The sequence below is a fragment of the Tauraco erythrolophus genome, chromosome 22 (assembly GCF_009769465.1).
Source record: "Tauraco erythrolophus isolate bTauEry1 chromosome 22, bTauEry1.pri, whole genome shotgun sequence".
Classification (NCBI taxonomy): Eukaryota; Metazoa; Chordata; class Aves; order Musophagiformes; family Musophagidae; genus Tauraco; species Tauraco erythrolophus.
The window spans coordinates 3,129,775-3,156,594 of record NC_141486.1 but is presented as its reverse complement, the minus strand read 5'-3'; the positions used below and the strand labels follow the sequence as shown (position 1 = coordinate 3,156,594).

At 42.2% G+C, this 26,820-nt stretch overlaps 1 protein-coding gene across 6 annotated transcripts in view; it reads left to right on the top strand.

The window, feature by feature from the left end:
• The first annotated feature begins 16,429 nt into the window (after positions 1-16,429).
• The window catches only part of TNC (tenascin C), a 48,439-nt gene continuing 38,048 nt past the window's right edge, over positions 16,430-26,820 (top strand). For 4 of the 6 annotated variants that reach the window (XM_086625373.1, XM_086625372.1, XM_009990175.2 and 1 more), the window contains exons 1-9: positions 16,430-16,892; positions 17,832-19,145; positions 20,921-21,184; positions 22,038-22,153; positions 22,249-22,405; positions 23,022-23,291; positions 24,411-24,596; positions 25,341-25,430; positions 26,150-26,413. In XM_086625373.1, coding sequence (XP_086481499.1) covers positions 16,430-16,892; positions 17,832-19,145; positions 20,921-21,184; positions 22,038-22,153; positions 22,249-22,405; positions 23,022-23,291; positions 24,411-24,596; positions 25,341-25,430; positions 26,150-26,413 — 3,124 coding nt within the window. The remainder of the gene's footprint in view (positions 16,893-17,831; positions 19,146-20,920; positions 21,185-22,037; positions 22,154-22,248; positions 22,406-23,021; positions 23,292-24,410; positions 24,597-25,340; positions 25,431-26,149; positions 26,414-26,820) is intronic. The other 2 variants (XM_086625371.1, XM_086625369.1) reach the window with 2 other exon arrangements.

Genomic DNA, 26,820 nt, shown 5'->3' with positions numbered 1-26,820 from the left:
GATGTCATTTTCAGTGCTTGAATAAGTATGTGGTTAAAGCAAAGTAAAATTACAAACTGCATGCAAATAACCACAATGAATTTTCAAAGTATCCTGCTGACCAATACAATCTGTAGCAATTCATACTTCTTCCACACTCTTTGTTATTCCAGATGAATACACATGCGAATTATTTGTGCTTTTAGCTACAGCAAAGTCATTAAAATAGAAGAATTCCACATCACTTGCCTCTGTACGTGACATTCCTTCAGCTAAAATCACTTCAAATATGGAAAGGTGTGATGCTGGGTGTATGGAGTAGAATTTTGGCTAACCTCTTCCTTCTGATCTCCAGGGGAAATTTAAAAAACAAATTCATCAGAGATGCTGTACAAAGCAATGTTGTTTCAGTGTGCTTAGCCTCTTCAGTTGTATACTATGCAAGTATTTGTTTAATATGTCAATAGTTCATGGTTGTTATAAATGCAAAGATCCTATTTTCTACAGCATAATTTTCACCAACATTTTTGGTGAGTTTATGAATTTGACATCTGCTTTTTATAGTAGATCACCTATTTTTTCACCTATCTATGTTATATTTATCAAAAGTGTTGATGATTCATTTCCTGCTTCTCATTATCTGTAAAAAGCTGATGTTTGATACCTCAGTTGTGAATTTTAGGGACAAATGAGGCTGTCCAGGCTTCTATCCCCAGATTTGGCTACTGCTTTGTTCTCAAACTCTTGCTTAGTGTAAAAGGAATGGGAAGAAAATTCAGAAGTCCTCAATTTCGGCTCTTTCCATCTCATCACAAAACCATCTAGAATGTTGTGAAATGGGCTGTGGAAAACCTATAGGTGGTTTTGGAAGAAACACTGTGGAGAAGGGTCTGGAAATGAAGCAGGGCTTTGTATGAGGAATGAACGTAAGTTGCTGTGATTCATGCAAGAAAGCACACAAACCTCTTAGTTTGAAACTGCATCAGCAAAGCCCTTAAAATAATTCAAAGTGAAGTCTCTAGTGTCTACCCAGAAAATAATGAGCTCCTGACAAAGTGTAACTTGGCAAAGAAACTTTCCAAAGACAAGTTTAGAAAACCGTAGATCTTTTCCAGCTCTGCGTCTTTGCTAAGAGGAGGAAAAAGCCAAGAGACCAAGCAAATGCTTTTGCTATTAGGAGAGGCTTTATTAAAAGGTACAGTGCATACTTAGGAGGCAACAGTGACTTCTGCTGAGAGATTATGTGCAAAAGTTGCCTTTTCTGTGAAAAGGGTTTTTTATATTGGAAAAGACACTAATCTAGGCTTCGGTGTCTGTGGCAGCTCTCCTATGGACCTGACTCAATTCCATATTTAACAGTCCAGAGCTCCACATATGTCTTCAGAGATTAACGGGTAAAAGTCACTTCTGTGCTGCAAATGCAAACAGAGGGGTTTCAGTGGGAAACTAAGCAAAAGGAAGGTGTGAACACATCCCTTCTGCTTTCCATGGAGTCCTTCTGAGATGACCCACTTCTATAGTTCTGCTTCTGTTTTTAGAACAGTGAGTTTTTTTCTGAATCCATTGCCTTTGTTGCTGTACACATCACTGATGTGTCCTGCTGTTTCTAATCCACAGTTTTTGTCTAGGCTGTATCTGCCAGTGGCTTTTTCCTTCCAGCTCTAAAAGCTACAGTAGGAACAGATATTGCTTTGCAGATGGGAGAAAAAAAAAACAACTAATAAGCAGATGCATAATCCAGTCTTTTTTTTTTCAAGTTTGTAGCAAATTGCTCTACTTGGCTGATTGCTGTGCACCCTGCCATGAGTCTGAATGCAGCTCAAAAGCACCCCACTGACCTGCTTGTTTTGTTTCTCTTTTCTGAGTTCCCATTTCCAGAAATCGATGCTCAAACGTCTGATCTTTTAACAAAAAAACAGGCTCGAAGGACAGACTGAATCCCCTGTTAACTTGTGCCTCATCTCAGTCATTGGGAGGTGGTCCAGATGGGGTTGGTGCTAGTTCTCCTTTAGTTGTCTCTTCTAATTCTATTTCTCCTTCTTAGTTTGTAGGTAACATATTTGAATAAACTGCCCCATAAAATAATTAGCTTGTGACTTGTATAAAAATCCTGCTGTGGTTTGAGCTGAATACAGTAGTATTCTTTACTTCTTGTCTGAAAGCATGAATCACTTCAGCTGTGAAACAGCAGAAGACATTGCTACACAATGGTGGATACAGCTCTTCATGGAGGAAGATTGTGTGTACATGTGTGTATGAATGATTCCTCTGATTTCATAAAACGTCTGGAGACCGTTATAGATGAAAGGGCATTTTGTAGATAAATGATAATTAGCTGGACCCATGTATTTTGCTTCATTTGCAGATTTTTCTCAAACTTTCTGGTGTGTTTCTCTGTGGATTTTGTTAACCTTATCATTTATTTCCATGGATTCATCTTCTTATTCTGGTAATTGACTTGGCACATGCTATGTTTTGGCTTCAGAATAAGTCTTCGGTTTTCTGTCGTTACTCTAGAATTTCAAGCAGTCTTGCAGTTTTCAGCGTATCAGCTACACATCTATGGTCAGCCTGTCTTCTTCAGTGCAAAAAAAAGATTCTTTTTCTCCTTTATCCTGCAGAGAACAACACTTCAGTTCTTTGCTTTTTACTTGTGTGTTTTCTGGCAATTTTATAGCACTCTTCAGGAAGATGTTTAATTAGGGAAATGAGGACTTGACAGTACCTTTCCTGTGAGGTTTTTGGAATACTTAATTTACTGAGACATACATTTCCCCTGTGAGGTTTTACCAGTGGATAAACTGAGACATATCAGATGATTTATAAAATAATTTCAGTGCAGGATGCCTGAGTTTGAGCCCTTAGTTCTAACCACCAGACCACACTATTAATCCCAAGGTGGCGAGCACTTTCTGGAGTCCTTGCCGAGAGCGCGTGGTTCTGTGGGAACTCTGTGCATCCAGCCCTAACAAGCCATTTCTATTTAGTATAATTTATCTTGTTAAAGTTCAGAAGACTCAGAGATGGCAGACCCTTCGTTGGGAAGCTTTTGTCTCAACTACTGGTTTTCCAGGCCTGGGAATCCGTTTGATGGGGGACCTGTTCATTTTTCACTTTGCAATGATATTATAAGGTAACAGCCTGTGCTTTGCCATTCCTTTCAACTATAACTCCCAGATGAACATATTCTTTGACTGCCCTATATATCAATTAATCTCAAACTTTATTTCCATTTTTATTTTCTCATCAGTCAGCAGTAGACTCCTTAGTAAGTCCATCTGGCAGTTTGAATTCTCAGTTTTCATAAAGGAGAATCTCTACTCTCCAGAAAGATCTGTCCTCACAGCTCCACAAACCAAGACTCTGCGGTAGAGCAGAAGTGAGCTGCATGCTCCCTTGCGTGCCATCATCTTCCACATGTCCCTACAGGACAAATCTGGAAGATACTTGCTCCTTTTCTTATGCTGCCTGAGTAGCAGGACCCAAATCGCATCAACATACAAGCCACTGTTGTAAACGTCAGCTGAAATGTATTTAAAAAAAAAAAAATTGCTCCAAATGAACATTTATTTGACTTTTTCAGCTCAGCATTTTTTCACCTCTTCACATAATAAATGGAATAAATCTAATTTATAAAAAAAACCCTGCCCATTTTATAGATGCAACATTTTAATTTCCTGGGCTTTACACTCCTAAGGCAGAAAGAAACAGCAACATAAACCACGTGAGACATCACTTCAGTCAACTCACTACAGTTGTGTTATTCTCTTGAACTCATTCAGCAGCATCCTTTTTACATGGTCTTATCCTTATTTTGCCTCAAACAAAGACTACATTTTTAAAAAAAATGTAATACAGAGACATATTTTTAGCTGCTGTGAATCAGTGGAGTGCCGCAGGTCAAATTCACCAGCTGGTCTAACATGCTGGGTAGGAAAGAGAAAGTGGAGTTGGCTAACACACCAGAACAGCACAATCAAATTAGAAAACTGAGAAATCACTAGTATCTGTCTTCTCTGCTCCCCCGCCCCCTTGCCAGCTCTTCTTTCTTCTCTTTTCCCAGTCTTTCAAGCTGTTTGTTTCACATCTTGAGCCAAGATGGTTGCCAGCCAAACATGCTAGGGGGTGTGAGGGGACTGTTAGTTATCAGCAGTTAACGTTACTTTTTTTGTATAATAAGCAGAACTTGCCCTGCAAACAGAAGAATCAGTGTCCTCGAAGATGGTAAGAAACAGGAAGGTAATGGAACAATGAGTCAGCCATCAATAAAAAGCTCTTTGGCTCTTGGACCACTTAAGTATTTTGTATTTAAGTATTTTGTATTTAAGTATTTTGCTATTTGAAAATTCAGTTCAGTGTTTAAAGGTGTTTTAAAATGCACTGACATGTCTTGCTTCCCTATGGGCACATCTCTGCACTTTTAGAGGTGTAAATGAACATAAGGTTCATTTTCTTTCTCCTCCTGTCCTGGGATGAAAGAGAGCATGAGCACTGCAGTTTTGTTTTCATAATGCTTTTCACTCAGCAATTGAAGTCCCGGCTGCTCTGTGTTTTATTAGAAAAAGGAGGTTGAAGAAATGGTGGAGATGGTTATTCTTCAAAAAGGCCATTTTGTTCAAAGCAAGCCATAGCAGAAAAATTACTGGTTTTGAAGAACACTTCCACAGAGAGGTTTTTCAGGGTAAGATGGAATTTCTTCTTGAGAAAGAGAACTTCTGAAACACTGCTGGCTATATTTTGGTTTTCTTCTTGCTGAGTTTTCAGAATCAAATGAAAAATGGCATTTTTCCATGGCAAAGTATGCTTTGTGAAAAAGCATTCAACCAGCTGTACCTGTTACTTTATCATCACTTGGTCACAGTTCTTTTATAGTGCTCCCTTTATAGAGCCAACCTTTATACATCTGTTTGGTTGCTCAGACATCCAATGGAGATGACAGGGAAATACTGAATGAAATAATCCAGACTGAGAGGAACCCAGTTTTTTTTTTTTTCTAATATAGAGGATCACTGATGCCACAAATAACTAATCTGAAATAATGTAATTCTAATGATTACAGGTATTTAACAGCAGATACCTTACACTTTATAAGAATCTTTGAGTTTTTACAGATAAAACAGTGCAAAATAACTTGAGCTTTCACAAACTAAGATTGCCTGGGGTGTGTGCCTTGCAAGGGATAGTAGTAATGATTTAGCTATAACTCACTCTTTCCCTGCTGTCAGAGCTGAGCTGGTGTTCCTGCCATGTGCTAAGGGGTACCACAAAGCCTTACAAAAGTTGTCTGAGCTGCAGGACAAAATATTCACATCCAAAGGGCTGTCTTTCTTCAAGTCAAATAAAAATTGTGAGGATATTTTAGTTTACCTCCCCCATAATGGGACAAAAGCCCAGTGTTTTGGTAAGGATTTCACTACTGCAGAAGGTAGGCGCTGTGTCACTCCAGCAGGGAGAGGCATAGGACGGCTGCTGGGAGGCTTGCGTTATTCGGATAGCACACTGTGATCCTTCAAGGTGAAATTTGCCACATGGATTTGTATAACTGGTATCTGCCATCCAGTTGGGCTCTGTAGAAAATTTGAAAATAGATTGAGACCTTTATTCTGTCATCTGAGAACAATGAATCCCTTTCTTGTGCCCCTTTCCCATTTTATTCCTCTCTCCTTTTCCTGTCGGATAAAATGAAAAGAAAAAACAAAACAATTTATTTATTCACTTCTCAATTCTGCCTGAGACTGTTTTTTAAAGACCCTTCTTTTGTGAATTTAATCAGATGCTTGATAACAGAAAAAGCGTTGCTAACTAACCCGGGCTACAAAGACCCCTTTAGAGGAACACATGACCTCATCGACAGGATTACTCCATCACATGAATTCAGCCTCCATCGCACACCCAAAATAAATGTTAGGCTCCGTTTGCAGCGAAGTGCTTTGTTCGCCTCCATTCGGCAGGGCATATGCTTTGCCAATGTCTTCCTCAGTCACTGGGATTAAACATGTATGGAAATGCAGCACAAGGAGCAGATTTCCCTGGTCACAAATAGCCTGCCGTGCCCTCAAAAGCTGCTGGCTGGACGGTGCCTTTGGGCCGTTGCCCTCCTGGAACCAGCGAGCTCTGGCACAGGTTTGCAGTCGCGGAGCAAGTCTGGTTTTCGCTCACAGCTCCCATTGTCTGTCTTGGTTTTGTTGGGTGCTCGGAGCCTTGGCAGCCTGGAGCTGACTCTGGGAATGCTTGTGGGGTCACACACAGCGCTCTCAAAACTAACCCTTTGCCAGAAGGTGGCACGCATCCCTCCCTAATATATAAGAAGTGACACCATTGTATCTCCCCGATGCTCTGGGGGTTTCTGGTACCTAATGTCGCACAGCATCGGTATCCTTTTCGTAGGCACTTCTCAGGAAGTATGTTGATTTCTAGCCAGGTGCTTTGAAATCTCCGTTTGGGTGTAAAGACATGGATTGTATTGCCCCTGTGAATGAAGAGGAGGATATGGAGATCAGTGCAGCCTCCCACCCTGGCGTATTTTTCCTGGACAAGGAATAGCAACAGACATCTTATGGTGTCCAAGAAAAAGCAGGAAAGACTTCTGTAGTTGTTGAAGTAAAATTAACTAAAATGATAATATCCTGCCAAGTCATAAGCTGGAGGCGCTTTTGGTAAAAGCCACATTATCCATAGTCAGGAGCCATGAGAGTGCTGGAAGGTAACATATCTGCGATTCAGGCTGAGATGTATCATTTATTTGTTTCTAATTATGCACATTTAACAGTATATTGCATGAGAGGTTAAATACCAAGTTATGATCATGGTCTGATTAATTCTGCATTATGCAGGTAAGTCACTCCGCAATTATCTTCATTCATTTTGAACGCAGATAATTTTATTAATTCTGGTGGTATCAAAAATGACTTATTAAGAGCTTTTGATTCCTGTGTTTAGTATGGGTCTCTTCCTAAGTCTGGTTGGCTATGTGTAACTGTTACGTAATGCCACGTTGGATGCTTCTCATACAAACAACTGTGTTTAAATAGCCGTAAGGGTCTGGCACAAGACAAGAGGAGCTGGGATATTCTGTGCTATTTCCTTAGGGTCTGATCCTGTAAATGTGGATTCTGCATAACACTTGTGATACCTGTTGGTGGGACAACAGATGTTGTTTTTGACATTTTCTAATTGGTATTCATGATCGTCTGGGTTAAGTGAGGGTTCAAGCAGTAAGGAGAGCATCATGTTACAATACATGCTGTGCCTTTACATTGCTTTAAGGGACAGCGGGCTGCTTTTTAGCATGACAATCTGAACGTACAACTTTGAAGTTATCTGCAGGAGGCAATGTTCAGGGGTGGTGGCCCCTCACACATCCTGCTAGAGTTGTGCCTGATCAGTAGGCAGAGCAGAAGGTGAGCAGGTTCTTCTGCCCTGTGCAAACTGCAGCAGGGGCCATCGCTGCACCCCACCCCCCGGCACATAGAGGTGGAAATGTCCTTGTAGTAACACAAAACATTTCCATAACACTAATCTTCTTTTAATAATGTTAAACACAGGTTTGTTATTTAATTTCCTTCGATGGTGTCTGGCCTCTGGAATGGCTCCAAAGGAAGCATTGAGTTTATTCTCTAAATAATTGCGTAGGCACAGCCTTAACAAGAATATCTTATACTCAGCAGCTCTGCTCTAGCCAGATTTTATAATTTCCAAAAACATCTCATTTGCCCTTTTCACCATCAATCATGTCTACTCTCTGTCTGTTTCCTATTTAGAAGGTGACTGTGATTAAATCTTAAGAACTGTAGCTACTTGGCTACTACTGTTTAAAACACTTTGGGCTTCCTCTGTTTTAGATAGTACATAAATGCATTAAGAGAGAACCTCTAGCATGAAGATCATAGAACTTGGACACAAAAATCGAGAGCAGAGAAAGTCTTCTCATAGGAGGTAAACTGAAGAATCTCTCTAGAGGAACAATTGAAAACATAAAAAGAATTAAGTAATTTAGTATAGTCATTTGCACTTTGTTTAGGATGTAAATCTCCCATAGACTTATTAGAAATCAGGATGATAATTGACTTTGCTAAACTCATGCCAGAAATTAGGAATGATCTCAGATCTCACAAGTCCCAGCACAGTTCCATTTCCACATGCCTGGCTCTCCTCTGAGTTATTGCTCCTTTCCTCTTGATGGAATAGCAATAGCAGCAGTAGTATGTTCAGGCAGAATTTCTTTGCTTTTCTCATCATCAGCCAGGTAATTCCAAAGAAACATAAATCAAAAAAGTCTTTAGGACTATGAAACTGAAAGGCATCTCTTGGTTGTTGAGTTCAATATCCTGTTATTGCAGGCACCTCATCACATAATCTGTTTTTCACTTGTGTTTAATTATTACATGTTTTCAGCAGTCATTTTCTCGTATCTGTATCTCTGCCAGCTGAATTAATTTTTCATTTAATTCATGACATTTACTCATAATAATCAATATTTTATTGATCAAAGGTGTTACTGATACTGGAAGAAGACCACCTCTGATCTCTGAACTTTTGCTCTGCTTTGAAAAACAGCCAAACTCATTGTTTAGTTTGGAAAGGTCTGTTCTCTCTCTCAGATCCTAAACAAGGATAGACCTAGAGAGATTTTCCATGGCTAAGAGTACAAAGCTTTTGAAACAAAGTAGTTTATAATGGAATAATCATGCTAATTTAACTCAAAATAGTCACTGTACGACAGAAGGTTTAGTCTCTCATGGGGCTGCTTTTATGCTTATCATTCAGAATTTACCATAGCCCTTTCACTTTTTTATGGATGTTGGCTTCAGTGGGTTATTTTTCCTTCCCCTTTTGTGGCACTGTCATGCTGATGGCTTTGAAATATGAGCCTTTGCTAAATTCTATATTGTACACAAAGCAATTAATTAAAATTCCTTCCAAAACAGCCTTGGCGAAGCCCTGTCTATATACTGCTTTTCAGCCAAGGTGGAATGGGAGGAGGCTAATATAAATCCAAATGGTTTTATTTAAAGATGACATACAGTAGGATCTGTGAACCAGAAACTAGAGATTCCTCAAAGTCGAAATGTCATCTAAAAGCTGAAGCCAAAGATGAAAAATCAACTGGAGTGAAGAGTTCAGGCTTAGCTGAGTGGTGTTTAATGCAGGACCTCAGGGGTTGGATGGGGCAAAAAATATTTGTGTATTTTTTGTAATTGTTCTTTGAAAAAGTCTGAGGTATAAATCTGATTGCAATGCTAGTGGTCACCAGGATCTACTGTAGTGTTCGTTTATGGTAATCTAAAATTTGTTTTGTTTTTATTAGTAATTCTAGTGGCATGGGCAAGGCCCTCAGAATGTCTGATGGATGCACTCTGCACATCAAAATCCTAATCTATGAGAGCTCAGAAATCAATCTTGAATTAACTGTGCAAATCAGTTCTATCTCTGCATTCAAAGGGCCCCTATTTGCCAGTGTTCCCAGTCCCATGAAGGGGGCTGTTCTCACACGTGTGGTACCGGCACTAGATGAAAGACGGGTGGCTTTAGGGTGTATCCGTGGCTCTGCCTTGTGGATGCTTACCCACATCAAACACAACCTGCCAGGTTGCTCTTGAATAAAAAAGATTCAAGTCATAAAGGCAGACTCATGAAAAGGAAAGTATGATATTAGGGTCTGGTGCTGTAAGGTGCTATAAATGCCTTCTGGGAGGTGCTTGTGTTTGAACTACTGTGATGGGACTCAGCAAAGCTGGATCAGATTCTTCAGTCTTGCAGTGGGTCAAATACTTAGGACCAAATGCAGAGGCTTGTGGGAGCTTGAGTGTCTCAGTGCCAGCCCCTCTGGGTCTCAGTTTTCTATATGTAAAGTGGAGAAATGGCGCTTTGTTTGTCCACCGTGGCTTTCCTTCACTCCTACAGCACACATAGGTGCCATACAGCCTGGTTCTGGGGCCGTGGGCATCACTGAATCACATCTGTAACAGAAAGTGGATTGTAGTACCTCTGCCATCTTGTATCTTTAGACTTCATACTTCCCCAGTTAAAAACAAATGTGTTTTAGAACTTCCTTCCCAGTTGTCTCCTCTGCCTCTTTCTTCACGCAGTTGTTCCAGATGGTGCTTTTTCTCTCTCTTCCGCTGTTGGACATCCACAGACAGCAAGATCATCTTGGTTAATGCTTTTATTTCTTTTTAACTTCCAGGAATAGGTTCAGTCTGCAAATCTGGAGCAGAGTCGGGTGGCAAATGCTTTCAAACCAGTGCCTTTCCGTTTTGCTCTTATAAAAGGGGGGTGGGGGGGACACTAAGTCTGGATCCGTAGCTGTTTGCAGGTTTTCCAGATGTGGGATTCCTTGTATAGTAAACTGTAGAATGTATGCAGGATGTTTTTCTTCATAAACTGGCCGTGGAGGTAGAAGTGAAGATGTTTGAATGTGGACTAGAGGTAAGTCTTCACAGTGCAACTTGGAAACTGGATCGATTACAGCTTATCACACTGCATTTCATCTGCTAGAACTTTTGAGAACGAGGGAATGGGCTTCTCTTTCTTCTTTAATAGTTGTGATCCTCTTTTCCTCTCTTCATGCCGGTTATTTAAGACTGAAGAAAATTTCTGAGTTATGAGTATTTCCCTTTGGAGCTTCATGTCCTAAGGACCTATTCATATCTGTGGTGTCTAATTGGTGTTGAAACAATTGCAACACTTTGCACACACATTCTGTGTGAGCCTTGGGGAACACAATGGTTTTTCTGAATTACTCTAGATTTGGCTGCCTTAAAATTCTTCTCCTTAGAATGAATGCAATGTAAATAAAGAAGGAGGAAAAAAAGGAACACTTTGGCCTTGATCATTCCTGCTGGAAAGATTCAGTACTGTTGGTTTAGGATTGTTATGAAAATCTGCTCTCCACTGTGATTTAATGCAGTTTGACCTACACTGAGTATCCCTGCTGATTTCTTTCCCCTGTTGGAATTGGAACTGGAAAGAAAATGATTTTCTGTAGTTACGAATGTATGAAAACAGCAGTGAAAGATGATGAACTCAGAACAGTTTGTGTTTCGGCCAGCCATGTCTAAATTTCAGTCCCCTCCCTTCCCCTGTTCCCCCTCCTCCCCCCCCAGCTCTCTTGATTTGAGAATGTTTCGGTTTACTTCAGATTTCATCTGTGTTTGAGAAGGTGCCTAGAGCCTCAAGAGTCACATGCTCTCGGCAAAGCTACATTAGCACTTTTTCTTTAAAAGGTTGCATCTTTTGAAGCCTTGCCTTGTAAAAATGCACTCTGGCAGACAGTTTCAATTTATTAATCTTCTGTAATAGCACTGCTGGTATTCCTTGTAGCAAATGCACAGATTCCCTGTGTCTGCAAAAAGGGAGTATTCCAGGTCAGATCAAATTCCTAGCATGGCTCTTTTGTCTGTAATTGTATGGCAATAGATAAAGAGAAGAGCACCACGATATCATGATGCCAGTGCCTACAAACGAGCTGGATACTCCAGTCTCGTGGAAACATGGTCAGATCACACTTTGGTGGAAATTCTTGAAACGTGATATTTCTTCACTTAACAGATCGCAGAAGACTATTTTGAGGTTAGCAATTAACAAACCTCAAAATGCACCATTTTGTGCTTTCTGTAGAGGGCTATGGCTCTTCTCCAAGTGAGTCTTCCCCTCTGTCAGAATCCAACCCATTGCTGCTTTTATGCAGATTTTAACAAGATGTACTTGAATCCAATATATACTGACAATATTTTAATCCCCTCCTGCAGTAATGCTGGAAGTATTTCTTTAGAGAGTATTTGTTTCCTTTTTTCTCTCTTTTTTTTCCTGTCTTTTTAAAATCTCATTTCCAAGTCATGACATGTAGAGAGTGGCTGAGCGATTCTGATCAGCCTTCTGCCTCCTTATAAGAAGGACAGCTGAGATACTTTTTAACACCTCCATTTCATCATTGCTGCAATCTGTTTTGATTAAAATCTCACAGGGTTCTCATTTGCATATTTATCGCTCCGCATACCCACAAATCATCTCACAAATCTGCCACCCCTGTATTTGCAAGAGAGACTTCAATGGTACACTAGAACTTTAAACTATGCAAACGTTAATTTAGTTTCTCACACCTGCTGGTTTCCAGCAAATATGTCTTTAGGGGAGGAAAATATTCATACATTACCTTTGCTTAGTATTCCCTGGGAGTAAGGATTCCTGGGTTTTTTTCAAGACTGATTGAAAATTTCCTATTAAGAAACAAATTTCTAATTAAATGGAAAGGTCCTGAAAAAGTTCTGATGGTGGGGGTGGGGTGGGGGGGAGAGGCGGGGGAACATCTTAACAAAAAAATAACACATTTTTTCAGGTTTTGACAGACTATGGTGTGGTTTCAGATCCTCAGATGAAAGGACTGCAGTGGAAAGGAAAATTATTCCTTTCCTTTGCACTGTTGACAGTCCATCTTACTTCTGCCACATATTATTAAGGGTATTGTTAGCTAGTGATCATGGTTTTAAGGAGTGTTTTTCTCGGAATGGTCTTTTTTTTCTCTTTGGATAACATCTACCTTTTACAGTTAGTGTGAATAGTAACATGCCCTGAGCCAGCCAAGACTGAGGAGTAGAGAGGAGACAGCAAGTTTAGCCTGTAGCTGGGATGGAAAAATGTGTATTATCTTCAAACTCTTCTGACTTGAACTTGAACTCAACTCTCCTTGTAGAGATTCCAAACTTTCAACACCACTACTGCCCTGGTGGCTGAGCCGTTGCCAAACACCCTCTTCCCGGGTACTCTTACGATGATAAGTGGTGCATCCAGCGTGAGTGAGCCACGGTTTCGCTGCTCAGCCTGTACCTGCACAAGGTGTACTCAGATGGGAAGGCTACCTAAGTGTTCTTCGAAGCAAAGATGTGCACAGCAGGCCTTAGATGACTCTAAGAGATACACTTTTGGATCTGTTTTTTTGTCTGGTGCCAGTACGCAACTCAGTGACATGACTGCAAAACTCAGTCCTGCAGGAAGTCACTCCTGATGAAGCAAATTTAAGAGACGTGTGAGAGGCCACAGCGCCTCTTGTTATTATTTGTGTTGTGTTTGTGCCTAAGGGAACAAGAGAGAAGCAAAGGATAACTCTTGCCCATTGAGGGTGATGGCTGTGGGAAGATGCCAGTGATCAGACTGGAAGAACATGAGCTCTAGACTTTATTGTTCTACACAACAAGCAGAATATTTTGCAAACTAATCACATAATCATTGCCAAGATTTTTGAAGCAGTTGTATTGTAGTCAGGATAGCAGGAAGATATGAGGAAAACAGTTCATTAAGATGAGTAGTATTCTGTATTAGACAAACTGCTTGTAAAAATGGACATGTTCTTGGTCATACAAGCCTCTCAATGTATCTGAGAGATATGCTACAAACATCCCCCAACCCCTTTTATATATATTGCAGCAAGGCCAAACTCATGATGAGAAGGGTCATCTCCTTTTCCACAACCTTGCTGCAAGACTTTTAGGTGCCTGTAAATAATCCAGCAGCTAATGTCTGCAAAGAAAATATAAAAAGGATGTCTCCAAGAGGCAGGTTTTAAAACACAATCTACATGAACCATTCTGAAGGGAAGAAAATGGGGAAAAATGAACGAATAACAGAGCCTGACTGTTGCTGTGGCTTCCATTTCTCTCTAGAATGGCCTTCTCCTGGGTGGTCTGTAGGGGTCTGAGCTGTTGTTTAGATATATTTGAGAGATGGGAGTTGGAGAGAAGGATGTCATCTTTGTTCTTCCAGCCAAAAATATGGCTATTGTATAAATAATTGTATGAAGGTGTCTTGGTTTGTAGATCTCAGATCTAGGACTGGAGCTTAGCTAATCATGCTGGGTCCTTGGCAGATCAGATGAGAAACACCTGATCTGAACTAACTCAGACATCACACTAGGTGTCAAAACACAGAGGTCACAGATCAGACACTGAGGAATGCTTCTTCTAGACCACCAGAGTGCTTCTTCATAAACTTCAAAAGGATGTCAGCCAAGATACATTAAGTCTTCCAGTATCATCTGTAGGCTGAGGAGTTTGGCTGACTTCAGTGCAATGAGTATCCAGTAAAAGTAATGGTGTTCATGTGGCTTTCATCAACAGTGAAGGGAATAGTGACAGTGGCTCTTGTCAGAAGCAGATTTTTCATTTTCCAAGCATATTAAAAAAATCACAAGTTTGTACCATCATAAAATGATATGTAAACTCATGTCAGTCAGCAGAAAAAGTACATTCCATTTTCCTGGTTTGGGCAATGCCTATATTCTTGTAGGTTGGGATTTACAAAAGCTGTAAGAAAATTGATGCTCAACTTTCACTAAAATTTAGTGAGAAATAGATGCAGAGTTTCTTCCAGTTTGTTCTGTTTTCCACGGGTGATGCATCTGTCAAGCAGCCTGTCCCTTTAATAACTTCTTGAGGATTAGGCACCAATTTCAGCCGTATGACCTTGTCTCAGGGCATAAAGTGTATAGCACATGGAATTTCGCTGCATGGAAAGCAGCTTCCAAACTCTCAAGTGGGAGTGCTTGACAGTAAAATCCCATTTCAAATACTGTCCTGAACATGTTTCATGAACTGAGAACCCAATTTAGGGGTTGGCCTGAGTCACAAACAAGACCTGGACCATGTCTGTCTCTGTTATTCTTTATTAGCTACCTTGTGATCTCTTCTGGCACAGACGGAGGTTGCAGACATATTTGAACAAATGGGTTAAGTGTTAGAAATGACTTCAAGCTGAATGCTTTTCCATGACAAGAAAAGAGCCTCCACTGCTGCTTGTTTACCTCTGATTTATTCCCCAATAAAAGGGGGTGAAGTTCACTCTTTGTGAGCTCAAGAATGCCTACAAAAAAATGAACTTCAGTAAAGTGTCTAATGTATTTTGCCATTCTATGTTGGCATAGCATGGAAAAAAAATGATCTCTACGTTTCGGGGGAAGCAGAAGGGTGGAGGAAGCTAGTGTCCCATCTGACAAATGAATTATCATCAAAACCGTGATGTTTAGAGAATAAATTGCTGTTTCCTCCATTGCTGGCATTTCACGAGCTTGCAACTAGTGAAAGCAGTCACCAACCTAACCAAGCTTTTCTGGGAGTAGAAACAAAACCAAGGGCTATGACTTGTTTAGTCAGTCCGTTAGCTGCTTTTGGTTTTCACTCTGCATGCTGGAGGGTTGATTCTGCATGGAAGTCAACAGATGTCTTTCAGCTCCCCTGGCTCACATCATTCAAAAGGAACAGGCACAGACTGAGGAGGAAGAGGAAATATTGAAGCTAATTGAAAAGAATGAGTTTCAGAAAGAGCTCATCCAGCCCCGCCAGGTGCTTGTAACCGTAAGCGAGCTCTTGTATTGTAGCTGATGAAAGGTCAGGCAGTGGGAAATGTTGCCTAGTCAAAAGGTGTATTGATTACTAAAAAGACTTTTTTACACCCGTATGGATGTAAAGCTTTCTCTCTTTCTTGAAGGACTTAGACGAGCAAAGGCTTTATTTTCCTTCTCTTCCTCTCGCTTTTGTGTGTGCAAACGCACATGTATTTCTACTGCTGTTCCTTACAGTGAGTTGGGGTCTCATCTTCTGGTGTGTCTCACTACTTCTCTGCCAAAATATTGCTATTGCTATGCAAACACTGACACCAGAACCTTCAACGTTCAGTGTTCTCCAGAGAGCGCCATTCATCTTCATGCTGTAGACCAATCATCAGTATAGTGAAACTTACTATTGGGCTACAAGTCCTGGTGTTCAGATTCCCAAGTAATTGGAATAATTTAAAGCATATGGAAAAGGGCTGCAATGAACTTAGTAGTGTCAATTTGCCTTTTGACAACGTCTCGAGTTTCTTATATGATCCAGCCTTCAGTATCTTTCAAGCAGTGGACTAATGCATGAAGGAAACACAGACTTTTAATAATAGTTGAATGATAACAGAACATAGATTTATTTTACCTACCTCTGTCTGAAAGTAGTGTTTTCAGTTGAGATGAGGCTCAGCAGGCTTCTTTGTCCTGGTCTTCTGCTTGAGGCAGTTAAACTTTCCATGCTCCACTATACTTCCTCTAAATTAGAAATCATAGTCACTTCCTTCAAGATTCACGTTTTGTGACATTTTGCTCACAAGCACACTGAGATCCTGGAAAATAAGGTTATTACAAATAAGAGCAAGCTCAGCAGCTTGGGGGAAGAGAGGTTGTACATTGAGTAGCACTCCAGTCATGTTCTTTATGAATGCCAGCACTTGTTGAGTGTCATAGGCCTTTTGTGGGGTCATGTAGCTATGGTTCATCCCTTACACTACTCCTTCTTCTTTTAGGTAACAAGTGTGCCAGGAAAGGAAAGAATATCCAACTTGGTTTGAACTGGGTCTTCAATTTCTGCTCCAGACTACAAAGGCCAAACATATATAAGACTCCATCAGCTTTGAAAAGGAACTGCACGCCGCAATGGGACTCCCCACCCAGGTTTTGGCCTGTGCGATCTTCGCTTTGCTCTACCAGCATGTCAATGGTGGACTCATCAAGCGAATTATCCGGCAGAAGCGAGAGACTGGGCTAAATGTGACCTTGCCAGAGGATAATCAGCCTGTGGTTTTTAACCATGTCTACAATATTAAGTTGCCTGTTGGCTCCCTTTGCTCTGTGAACCTGGATACAGCAAGCGGTGACGAAGACCTGAAGGCGGAAATCGAACCCGTTAAGAATTACGAGGAGCACACAGTGAATGAGGAGAACCAGATTGTCTTCACGCACCGTATTAACATTCCACGCCGGGCTTGTGGCTGTGCAGCTGCCCCAGACATTAAGGATCTGCTGAGCAGACTAGAGGAGCTGGAGGGGCTGGTATCCTCCCTACGGGAGCAGTGTGCCAGCGGGGCTGGATGCTGTCCTAATTCCCAGGCAGTAGAAGGTAAGGCAGACTGGGGAGCTGCTCTTGCAAAAATTCTTGTGCTGGCTGTAGATCTTGTTTAGGGTAGATGCTCTGTTTCAAGAATGAGCAAAAGTCAACCTGTTAAATTTGAAACGTATCAAAACTGGGAATGTATACGGCCAGCTTGCAAGATACACTCATTCACAGTTTTGCAGTTTTATGAATCTGTGGGTCAGAAGTCTGTCGGGGCCACTTTGTAGCTGTGGCATTGAGCATGTGTGGCTCTTGGGCATGGTGACAATCTGTGTCAGAGTCAAGATTAAAACTCATGCAGCCCAAGTTCTTGGCTCCACATTTTGCCCCCTTGAGTAAGCTGCCAATGTAACAGTTTTCTTTCCAAGTTTTCTTTAATAGAGACCAATAAAAATACTGCAGGACGTAAGGCAATAGACAAGCATAAATAGTTAGAGAAGGGTGAAAAAAAGTATCCTTCCAGCTGCTTTTTGAACTGAGTAAGCGATTGGTCATACAAGAGAGAAAACAGAGGTCTTCTCAGTAGTAATCTGTCCCTCCAAGCCCAGAGCTGGTCTTGCAGTTGACGATACAGCGTGCTGTTTATGTTCTGGAGTGAAATGGTGAGTAATGCTTCATGGGGCATGCCCTAATGAAGCAGTCAGGAAAGCTGCTTAGTTGGTAGAAGAGGGATTTTGAGAAGGTCAGAGGAATCCAGCATGCTCATTTACCAAGTAGTTGCCAGGGGCTCTTCCCTGGCATTAGTGCAAATCAAAGCATTCCTGGTAAACTAAATATCACTAGAAAAAGGAGGAGAAGTTCTCATTCAAGAGCTGTGGTGATTCTGGAAGTTGTGTCCTGCAGGGAGCTGGGAAAATCAGACCTCTTTTCGGTCCTGTGTGCCACACTGGCTTAACGCATCCTGGAGCCAAGAGGATTAATGATTTTTCTGGGTCGTTGGTACAGGTCGCCTGGACACAACACCCTATTGCAGTGGACATGGAAACTACAGCATCGAGATCTGTGGCTGCGTTTGCGAGCCTGGCTGGAAAGGCCCCAACTGCTCCGAACCAGACTGCCCACACAACTGCTTCAACCGAGGCCTCTGCGTCCAGGGCAAATGCATCTGCAGCGAAGGCTTCTCTGGCGAGGACTGCAGCCATGCCAGCTGCCCGTCGGACTGTAACGACCAAGGCAAGTGCGTGGATGGGGTGTGCGTGTGCTTCGAGGGGTACACGGGCACAGACTGCAGCGACGAGCTCTGCCCCCAGGGGTGCAGTGTGCACGGCAGGTGCGTGAGCGGGCAGTGCGTGTGCCACCAGGGCTTCACCGGTGAGGACTGCAGCGAGCCCCTCTGCCCCAACAACTGCTATGACCGTGGACGCTGCGTGGACAACGAGTGCGTCTGCGACGAGGGCTACACCGGCGAGGACTGCAGCGAGCTCATCTGCCCCAACGACTGCTTCGACCGCGGGCGCTGCGTCAACGGGACCTGCTTCTGCGAGGAGGGCTTCACCGGGGAGGACTGCGGGGAGCTGACCTGCCCGAACAACTGCAACGGCAACGGGCGCTGCGAGAACGGGCTGTGCGTCTGCTACGAGGGCTTCGTGGGGGACGACTGCAGTGAGAAGAGGTGCCCGAAGGACTGCCACAACCGTGGGCGCTGCTCGGGCGGCCGCTGCGTCTGCCACGAGGGTTACCTGGGCGAGGACTGCGGGGAGCTGCGGTGCCCCAATGACTGTCACCAGCGCGGGCGCTGCGTCAACGGGCAGTGCGTGTGCGACGAAGGCTTCATCGGAGAGGACTGCGGGGAGCTGCGGTGCCCCAACGACTGTCACAATCGCGGGCGCTGCGTCAACGGGCAGTGCGTGTGCCACGAGGGCTTCATCGGGGACGACTGTGGTGAGCTGCGGTGCCCCAACGATTGCAACAACCATGGACTGTGTGTCAATGGGCAGTGTGTGTGTGACGAGGGGTACACAGGGGAGGACTGTGGGGAGCTGCGGTGCCCCAACGATTGCAACAACCGCGGGCGCTGCGTGGAGGGGCACTGCCAGTGCGACAATGGCTTCACGGGGGAGGACTGCGGCGAGCTGTCCTGCCCCAACGACTGTCACCAGCGCGGGCGCTGCATCAATGGGCGCTGCGTGTGCCACGAGGGCTTCATGGGCGAGGACTGCCGTGAACGGTCCTGCCCCAACGACTGCAACAATGCGGGCCGCTGCATCGATGGACGCTGTGTCTGCGAGGATGGTTACATGGGGGATGACTGCTCCAACGGTAGGTTGCAAATTCCCTGTTGAATCGTTCCCCCAGGTAATTCCCTGTGTCCATCCAGCAGCCTCAGAGGCTCTGTGAACCTTTTCCATATAGCTGGGCCCTGTTGCCACTCTTCTTTGTTGTAGTCCAAACAGCTGAATCGGAGAAGTACAAACACCGATAGCAAGCTCTTGGCCTCCCTTACTTTTCAAGGCTGTATAGTGTGGCAGTTGCTGGTGACTTTCGCTGGTCAGCAAGCCAACAGGCTGACAATGGTGATGCAGTCCATTTATTACCTCCAAGTTTGCTCCCACCACAGTGTCACCAGAGCTGTAGCTCGCACTGATGGGGATTTGACACCATGACCTTTCATGCTGAAAAAACCCGCATCTGAAAGAAACTGTCCTAGCTATGGAGAAGAGGGAGATGTATCCAGAGTCTTCTTACTAGATATTCAGTATGAGTAGTCAAAAGAATATGGACTGAATTTTGACTGAAGAATAAGGCTTTGAGGGAATGAGATAATGTAGATAATGAACATCAGTGAATAAAGAGCCTGGGTATCAGACCTTTCTTACAGGCAGGTGCTGGTTCCCAGTCTCATGCTGGGTGGGTAAGAAAGGGGTTCGCATTTGCAATGCCACCACTATTGCAGGAGCCTAAAACGAAACACGCAGCACTCACAATATACACTGATAGACCCCAAGGGCTCAGTGACTTTGATTTGGAGGTGGATTTCTGAGCTGGAGCCCTGGTGGAGGCAGAGGGTGTAGTTGGAGACAAGGCAAGCACAGAAGATACCGTCCTATCTGAGTTATCCCTATAAGACAATTGTCATGACGGAATTGTCAGATGGTGCAAATATTGCAGTGTAGACTTTCAGGATTATTACAGAGACCTTGGCTATCTCTCAATTGGCCAAATAGATTTTTTAAAATTAAAGTAAAACTCAATTTTATATATATTATATATGTACATATGTGCGTGTATGCATATGTTAGATCTCACAAAGCTTAGAGTAAAATCATGGATTCAGCTGGAGTGGAAACTTAGCTATAAAGCCACATGCTTAGTTTCCCAGTACCACCGACTCTGTGGAAATTGATAGGAAATTTTGGCAGCTAGATAATGACAGGCATTATGCTGTGAAGGAGGTAGTTTTCTTTAGTAGATCCCAGGGGAGAAATTTTGGAACTCAGATCTTTGTCGAGTAATCAAAGAGCACTTTGGGGTTGGGAACATTATAAAAGACAATGAATACCCTTGAAAAGAAATTCCCATTTTTCATCTCCTCCTCCTGGAAAACTCCCAAGCCACATTTTGTGCTCTTGCACATGCACATATGTGGAGTAATCTATTAAAAGTATTTACAAAAATAATCATGTTTTATTTTCCTTTGGAAAATCTGTGTAATTCTGTGTATCCAAACCCAAGGACTTGCAGCTATAAAATCATGTGTTGCTGGCAGTTGAATTGAAGGCCTGAATCCCTAGGGACCTGGCTATAGCAATCTTGTGCAGTAGCCATGAGAGGAGGAGCTGGAACACAGTCAGCCATAGGTTGTGTGCAAGTGTGAGAGCAGAAATTGGCCCATGACTTTTGCAAATGTCTGTAGTCTTCATCAGCTGAACATTCCTTTCTTCAAGTGACCGATTTGTGTGACATGGCTTCCTCGTTCCTTCTTGGTTAGATAATTCTTATAAACTGCTTCTGGGAAAATGCGAAACTGAGTAAGTTATTGTTTTCTGGGCTTTGAAAACTTCTAATAAGTCTGTTTTATTTTTTCTCCTTCCTAGTGTCTCCTCCAACTGAGCTGACTGTGACAAATGTAACGGATAAAACCGTAAATCTGGAATGGAAGCATGAGAATCTGGTCAATGAGTACCTCATCACCTATGTCCCTACCAGCAGTGGTGGCTTAGATATGCAGTTCACCGTGCCAGGAAACCACACAGCTGCCACTATTCATGAACTAGAGCCGGGTGTTGAGTATTTTATCCGTGTCTTTGCAATCCTTAAAAACAAGAAGAGTATTCCAGTTAGTGCCAGAGTAGCAACATGTGAGTTTCGTATTTCCTGTATTCATTCTTTTGTCTATTCCATAGTATGTATTTATTTCCATCTCTTCTTCAGGTTATTATTTCTTTTGTGTTTTCTATTTTCAATTCATTTTCTCTTCTGGACGAAGACAGCCTTCTGCACTTGCATTTCCTACTCTTTTCCAATACCAATGGCTGTGTTGAGTGTACAGTTCAGTAGCTCTTCTGCCTTCTGCAGTGCCTCCCAACGAACATCACTGGGTCTTTGTAAGTTAGACCCGTGGTTTTTTCATAATAAGGTACATTTTTAAAATGTGGTAATGCTTCCTGAAAAAACATATAGATGTAGCAGCATGTAAAAGACCAATATGAAATCGCTTGGATTCAAACTGTTTTGACTAAAATGGAGGCTGTATTTGTTTTGCATCTTCAGTGTTTTTTACCACAACTTAGTTGAATCTGCCTGTCTGTTCATTTGTTGTTCATCTTCCTTTTTGTATTGTGCACACTGCAGTCATGTCTAAACATCCCAGACTCAGAAGATGCTCTTTGACTTCTGTCACTGTGCTCATTTTTGGAGACCTGGGGCAGGATTCATCTCACCTAAATTCAAATGTCTGCACTAGGCTTCTTTCAAGAGGGCAAAACCAGAGATTTCTAGGGCAAAATTCGCTTTACTCTAAGGTGGCATCAAAACAGGTCAGAGAAATGTTTCTCCAAAGGCAGAATAACTGGCTGTGAAGAGGGTTTAAACATCTCAGATGTAGATAACTACGCAGCAGATATTTATAGTGATGGAAAGATGTCCCATGAAAGTGCCCTATTTATGGGAACTTGTTGCTCATGTAATGATATACTTTTTTTTCTGTCACAGATTTGCCTGCTCCAGAAGGTCTGAAATTCAAATCTGTTAGAGAAACGTCTGTCCAGGTGGAGTGGGATCCTCTGAACTTCTCATTTGATGGCTGGGAGCTGGTCTTCCATAATATGGTAAGAAAACAGTGTTTCTTGTGTAGAGACCATGTGTAAGTGAAAGATCCTGGATTTTTTACATTTATACTAACTGACCATTCCATGTGTTACAGAAAAAGGATGATAATGGAGATATAACCAGCAGCTTGAAAAGGCCAGAGACATCTTATATGCAGCCAGGTTTGGCACCAGGGCAGCAGTATAATGTATCCCTTCATATAGTGAAAAACAATACCAGAGGACCAGGACTATCCAGAGTGATAACCACAAGTAAGCACAACCTGCACTTGGAGTAGTGCCACCAATGAAACAACTGCTGTTCAGTGTAGCCTAGGGAGTTTTTAAATGATGAGAAAACCAACCTCTATACTGTGAATTGATAGGGGGGGAAAAAAAAAAAAAAAGGTACTGGAGCTGCTAATGAAAATACATAAGCAGAAATTAATTCCTTTCCAAATTACCTGTTTGAAAATGAGATTTATGTTTAGCTAGAAGGTAGCAAGCGGTGTGCACTTGAATTCTTTTTCAAAATGTACCTCAACAGGAACTAGAATTTCTTTCATCCTGGTGATATGTGCATGAAGAAATTATTTAAAGGAGAATTTCTCTTGTGCAGATGGAGAACCTCTTAGGGTTCCTGCTTGTCTTTCCTTTGGCAACTTCTGATGTTAATGAATTTTGATGTATTTGCCTCTGATGAATTGAATCCATTTGGCACTTTCTTCTGCAATTATGGAAAGTAAAGGAAGTAAATGAAGATAAGTTTCAGTTGGTAGAAGCCACTCATTTTAATTTTGCTCTGAATCAGCAATTAAAAGCACAAGAATGTGTATTATTTTTCCGGCAAGACTTCTTTAAAGAACACTTTTTTCTCTCTTTGTAACAGAGCTTGATGCCCCTAGCCAGATCGAGGCAAAAGATGTCACCGACACCACAGCTCTTATCACATGGTCCAAACCCCTGGCTGAAATTGAAGGCATAGAGCTCACTTATGGGCCCAAGGACGTTCCAGGGGACAGGACAACCATTGACCTCTCTGAAGATGAAAACCAATATTCTATTGGAAACCTGAGACCGCACACAGAGTATGAAGTGACACTCGTCTCTCGTCGAGGGGATATGGAAAGTGACCCCATGAAAGAAGTCTTTGTCACAGGTGAGAGGCTTGGATACCAGTCCAAACTTCTGGGAAGGTAATACAGTCAACAATAATCTTCCTATGCTATTTGCATCATGTTGCTTGAGTCACTGCATCAAAATGGAATCAACACTGTTGTACAGTTACATGAAAATGGAGAATGTTTTTCTGTGTCTTATATACCTTACAGGCTCAATAAAATATTTAGATCCCCCAAGTATCTAAAAGTATTTTGAAAATGGGAATTATGTTATAGGTAATTTAGAAGCTTTTGTTCATCATGCTCTAAATCTTTGCTTCAGGAAACAAATTCCTCTGGATTACTTGCCTGTCTGCTGAGCTACGTATTTTCCATGTTTCCTATTCCATTTAAGACCTTATTTCTGTTTATCTAAATGCGAAACAGGTTATCATAGAACTTTGCTTTCTTTCCTTCTTCAGTTCTGCAAATGTTTTCTGTCATGCTTTTATAGATTTACTTTTTCCTTAGTCATCCTGGGAATCCATGATGAAAGTGTGGGTACTTTAGCGTGTTATCAAGGTTTGATGCATTAAGGGAGCTGAGTAAACAGTGCATAGACAATTACCTCCCTTTTCATCCCAAAATGTAGTAGTTCATTCAGAGCAGGATTTGTCTTCTATAGGTGTGAACAGAGAAAGCTCATTGAATTTCTACATGATACTCACCTTTTGTTTTGAGACTTAAAGTTCTTTTCAGCCATGAATGCAAGATATGTACTGAACAGAAATTCTAGAGATGATCAACTCTTTTTTCTTAGCAGTCCTTTTCTTTTTTAAAGCTGAGGTATTTATAAAGGAAAAATATTTTCATCCAAATATGTTTTTCCACAAGCCTATTTTGTAATAAAAAATAATTTCTAAAATGCAAAATGTTATTTTTGTCTCGGGAGATAAAAGTTGAATTTCTTCCACTGATTTTGGCCAAAGCTAGGGAACTCTCTGCTTCATGCTACAAGAAATCTGCTTGATGTAGTTAAGAACATAGTGGTATCACGTGAGAGGAAGCTTAACTTCAGCTTTATGGATCACTTCACCTTCTAAAAAGTACTGTCGTAAGAGACTGCTGTCACAAGAGAATTATTCCTATTTATTTATTTATTGTTTGATTGATTACAGATTTGGATGCTCCAAGAAACCTGAAGCGAGTGTCTCAGACAGACAATAGCATCACTTTGGAGTGGAAGAACAGCCATGCAGATATTGATAACTATCGGATTAAGTTTGCTCCCATCTCTGGTGGAGACCATGCTGAGATCACAGTGCCAAAGGGCAACCAAGCAACAACCAGAGCTACCCTCACAGGTAGGAGAATGGAGAGATCGTCATCGACGTCATGCTGCTGCCATCGCCCTAGAGCACAACAATGTAGTCAAAAAACGTCCTTTTGGTCGCTGCACATAAGAGGCACGAGCAGAGGTTACACATCTGGAGTGCAAGCAATTAAATTAAAATATATGTGATATATATTTACAGACCTGCAGATGAATAACTAGCCAACAGAAAGTGTGTAGCCGTTTCACTTTCATGTGCATCTCTGAATCCCACTAGTCAGGTCCCTGAGTTCTAGGTAGCTACAAGTCTTAGTGGAGACAGCTTCACATCCCTGGGTTCAAAAGGCTTTTGCATGTGCTAGGGATGGTATCTACTGATGCCAGTCTGCAACTTTTCTGTGTACCTGCAAGTTGCCTTACCAGCCTTTAAGGCTGGATAATGGTACTTTCTCCATGTCATATGGATGTCTACCTGCTTTTCTTTGGCTGAAGTACCTGTACTGCAAGCTCTTGAAAGTAGAAGCAATCTCTGATTATGCATTTGCAGTGTCCAACATGCAGTCTCAGTCAGCCATAATCTTTATTCTTTCGTATGTACCTGGAAAAAGATTTATTAACATTAAGTCAGCTGGAGTGTCACCTGAAACCTTGAATCTCTGCATACACAGGAAAGCACATATCTTACCTTGCATACATTCAGCCTTCCTTATTTAAAGAAATGCCCATAGGCCTATTCCATGGGCATGACTTCATACTTATATTCCTTATCTCTTAGGTTTGAGACCTGGAACTGAATACGGCATTGGAGTGACAGCAGTGAGACAGGACAGGGAAAGTGCTCCTGCTACCATTAATGCTGGCACTGGTGAGTAGCTTGATCCTTCTTTGTCCTCTGGTGGAAGCAGCAAGTCAGGTGGAGCCACTTTGATGTTTCTTTCCTTTCCATGTAATGCTGTAAGAAACATTTTAGAAAGTTCTTGATTTCATTTTGGTACCAATGGGACATTTCCCCTCAAAGGAAAGAAAAAACATTTCCTCGAAAGATCTTGACTTCTGAATCTGTCTTCCTTTTCCTGTACAAGGATCTCTTAATGCTCTGGGAGTTTCATCTTCAGGTGAGCTCCTTAATGATAATTATGCTTACACTGATTACTCTGGCCATTCTCTAATTCTGAGGGTTTCTGGCTGGAATGATGGTCATGGCCAAAAGGTTGATCTGACCAAGAGCGCAGCCTCAGTGGTTTCAATAGTCCTGCCTGCCTTTCAAATCCAGGATTTTTCACACAATATCCCCCATTTCCCACACAAATTATCTAAAGGCTTAAATTCTGCCTCTCCTCCATGCAGTGCCTGCTGAAGTGAGTGTAGGTGGGGGAAATGTGTTCTAGTGTGGTTTATCCATAAAAGAGAACTTCATCATCCTCCACCTATAGCAAGCAATGGGTCCTCAAATGCTCCAAAAGATGGATAACATGCTGAGCTGCTTCTAGACACCCAGTATAGATGTTGCTTTGTCTACAGAGGCCTGAAAAACTGTCCCAGGGCAGTTCAGAGACACCTCAACTTTCCTTTTTTAACCTGTAGATCTTGATAACCCCAAGGACTTGGAAGTCAGTGACCCTACCGAAACCACCTTATCCCTTCGCTGGAGAAGACCAGTGGCCAAGTTTGATCGTTATCGCCTCATTTACGTTAGCCCCTCTGGAAGGAAGAACGAAGTGGAGATCCCCGTGGACAGTACCTCTTTTATCCTGCGAGGGTTGGAGGCAGGGACGGAATACACCGTTAGTCTGGTGGCGGAGAAAGGCAGACACAAAAGCAAACCCACCACTGTCAAGGGTTCGACCGGTGAGTAAAAGCTTTTGATGAGTGCCATGTCCCAGGTCATTGGGCAATGACTAGCCCGAGTGCAGCCTCACCTGATTTGGTGAGCCATGTCTGGAGAACCACTTCAAAACATCACCTGCATGCAGAGCAGACTTAGCTCTGTCTAGCATGACAGGCTTAACCGAGGAATAGCTGTGTATTTCCCTACCTACTGTGTTTAGCAACTTGTTCTCAGTGATTTCTTGTTTATCCTTTGAGAAGACTCACAAAAAAGGCAGCTGTTTGTCCTGCAGGAAATGCAGACCTCATCCTTTTTTTTTTTTTTAAACGAGGCTGCTTTTTTGTGCATTATGTCTTATAACTTGTTTTGTTTTCTACAGCCAAAAACTAAGAGGAAGAGCAGCCAGGATGTATTTGACATTGCTTGT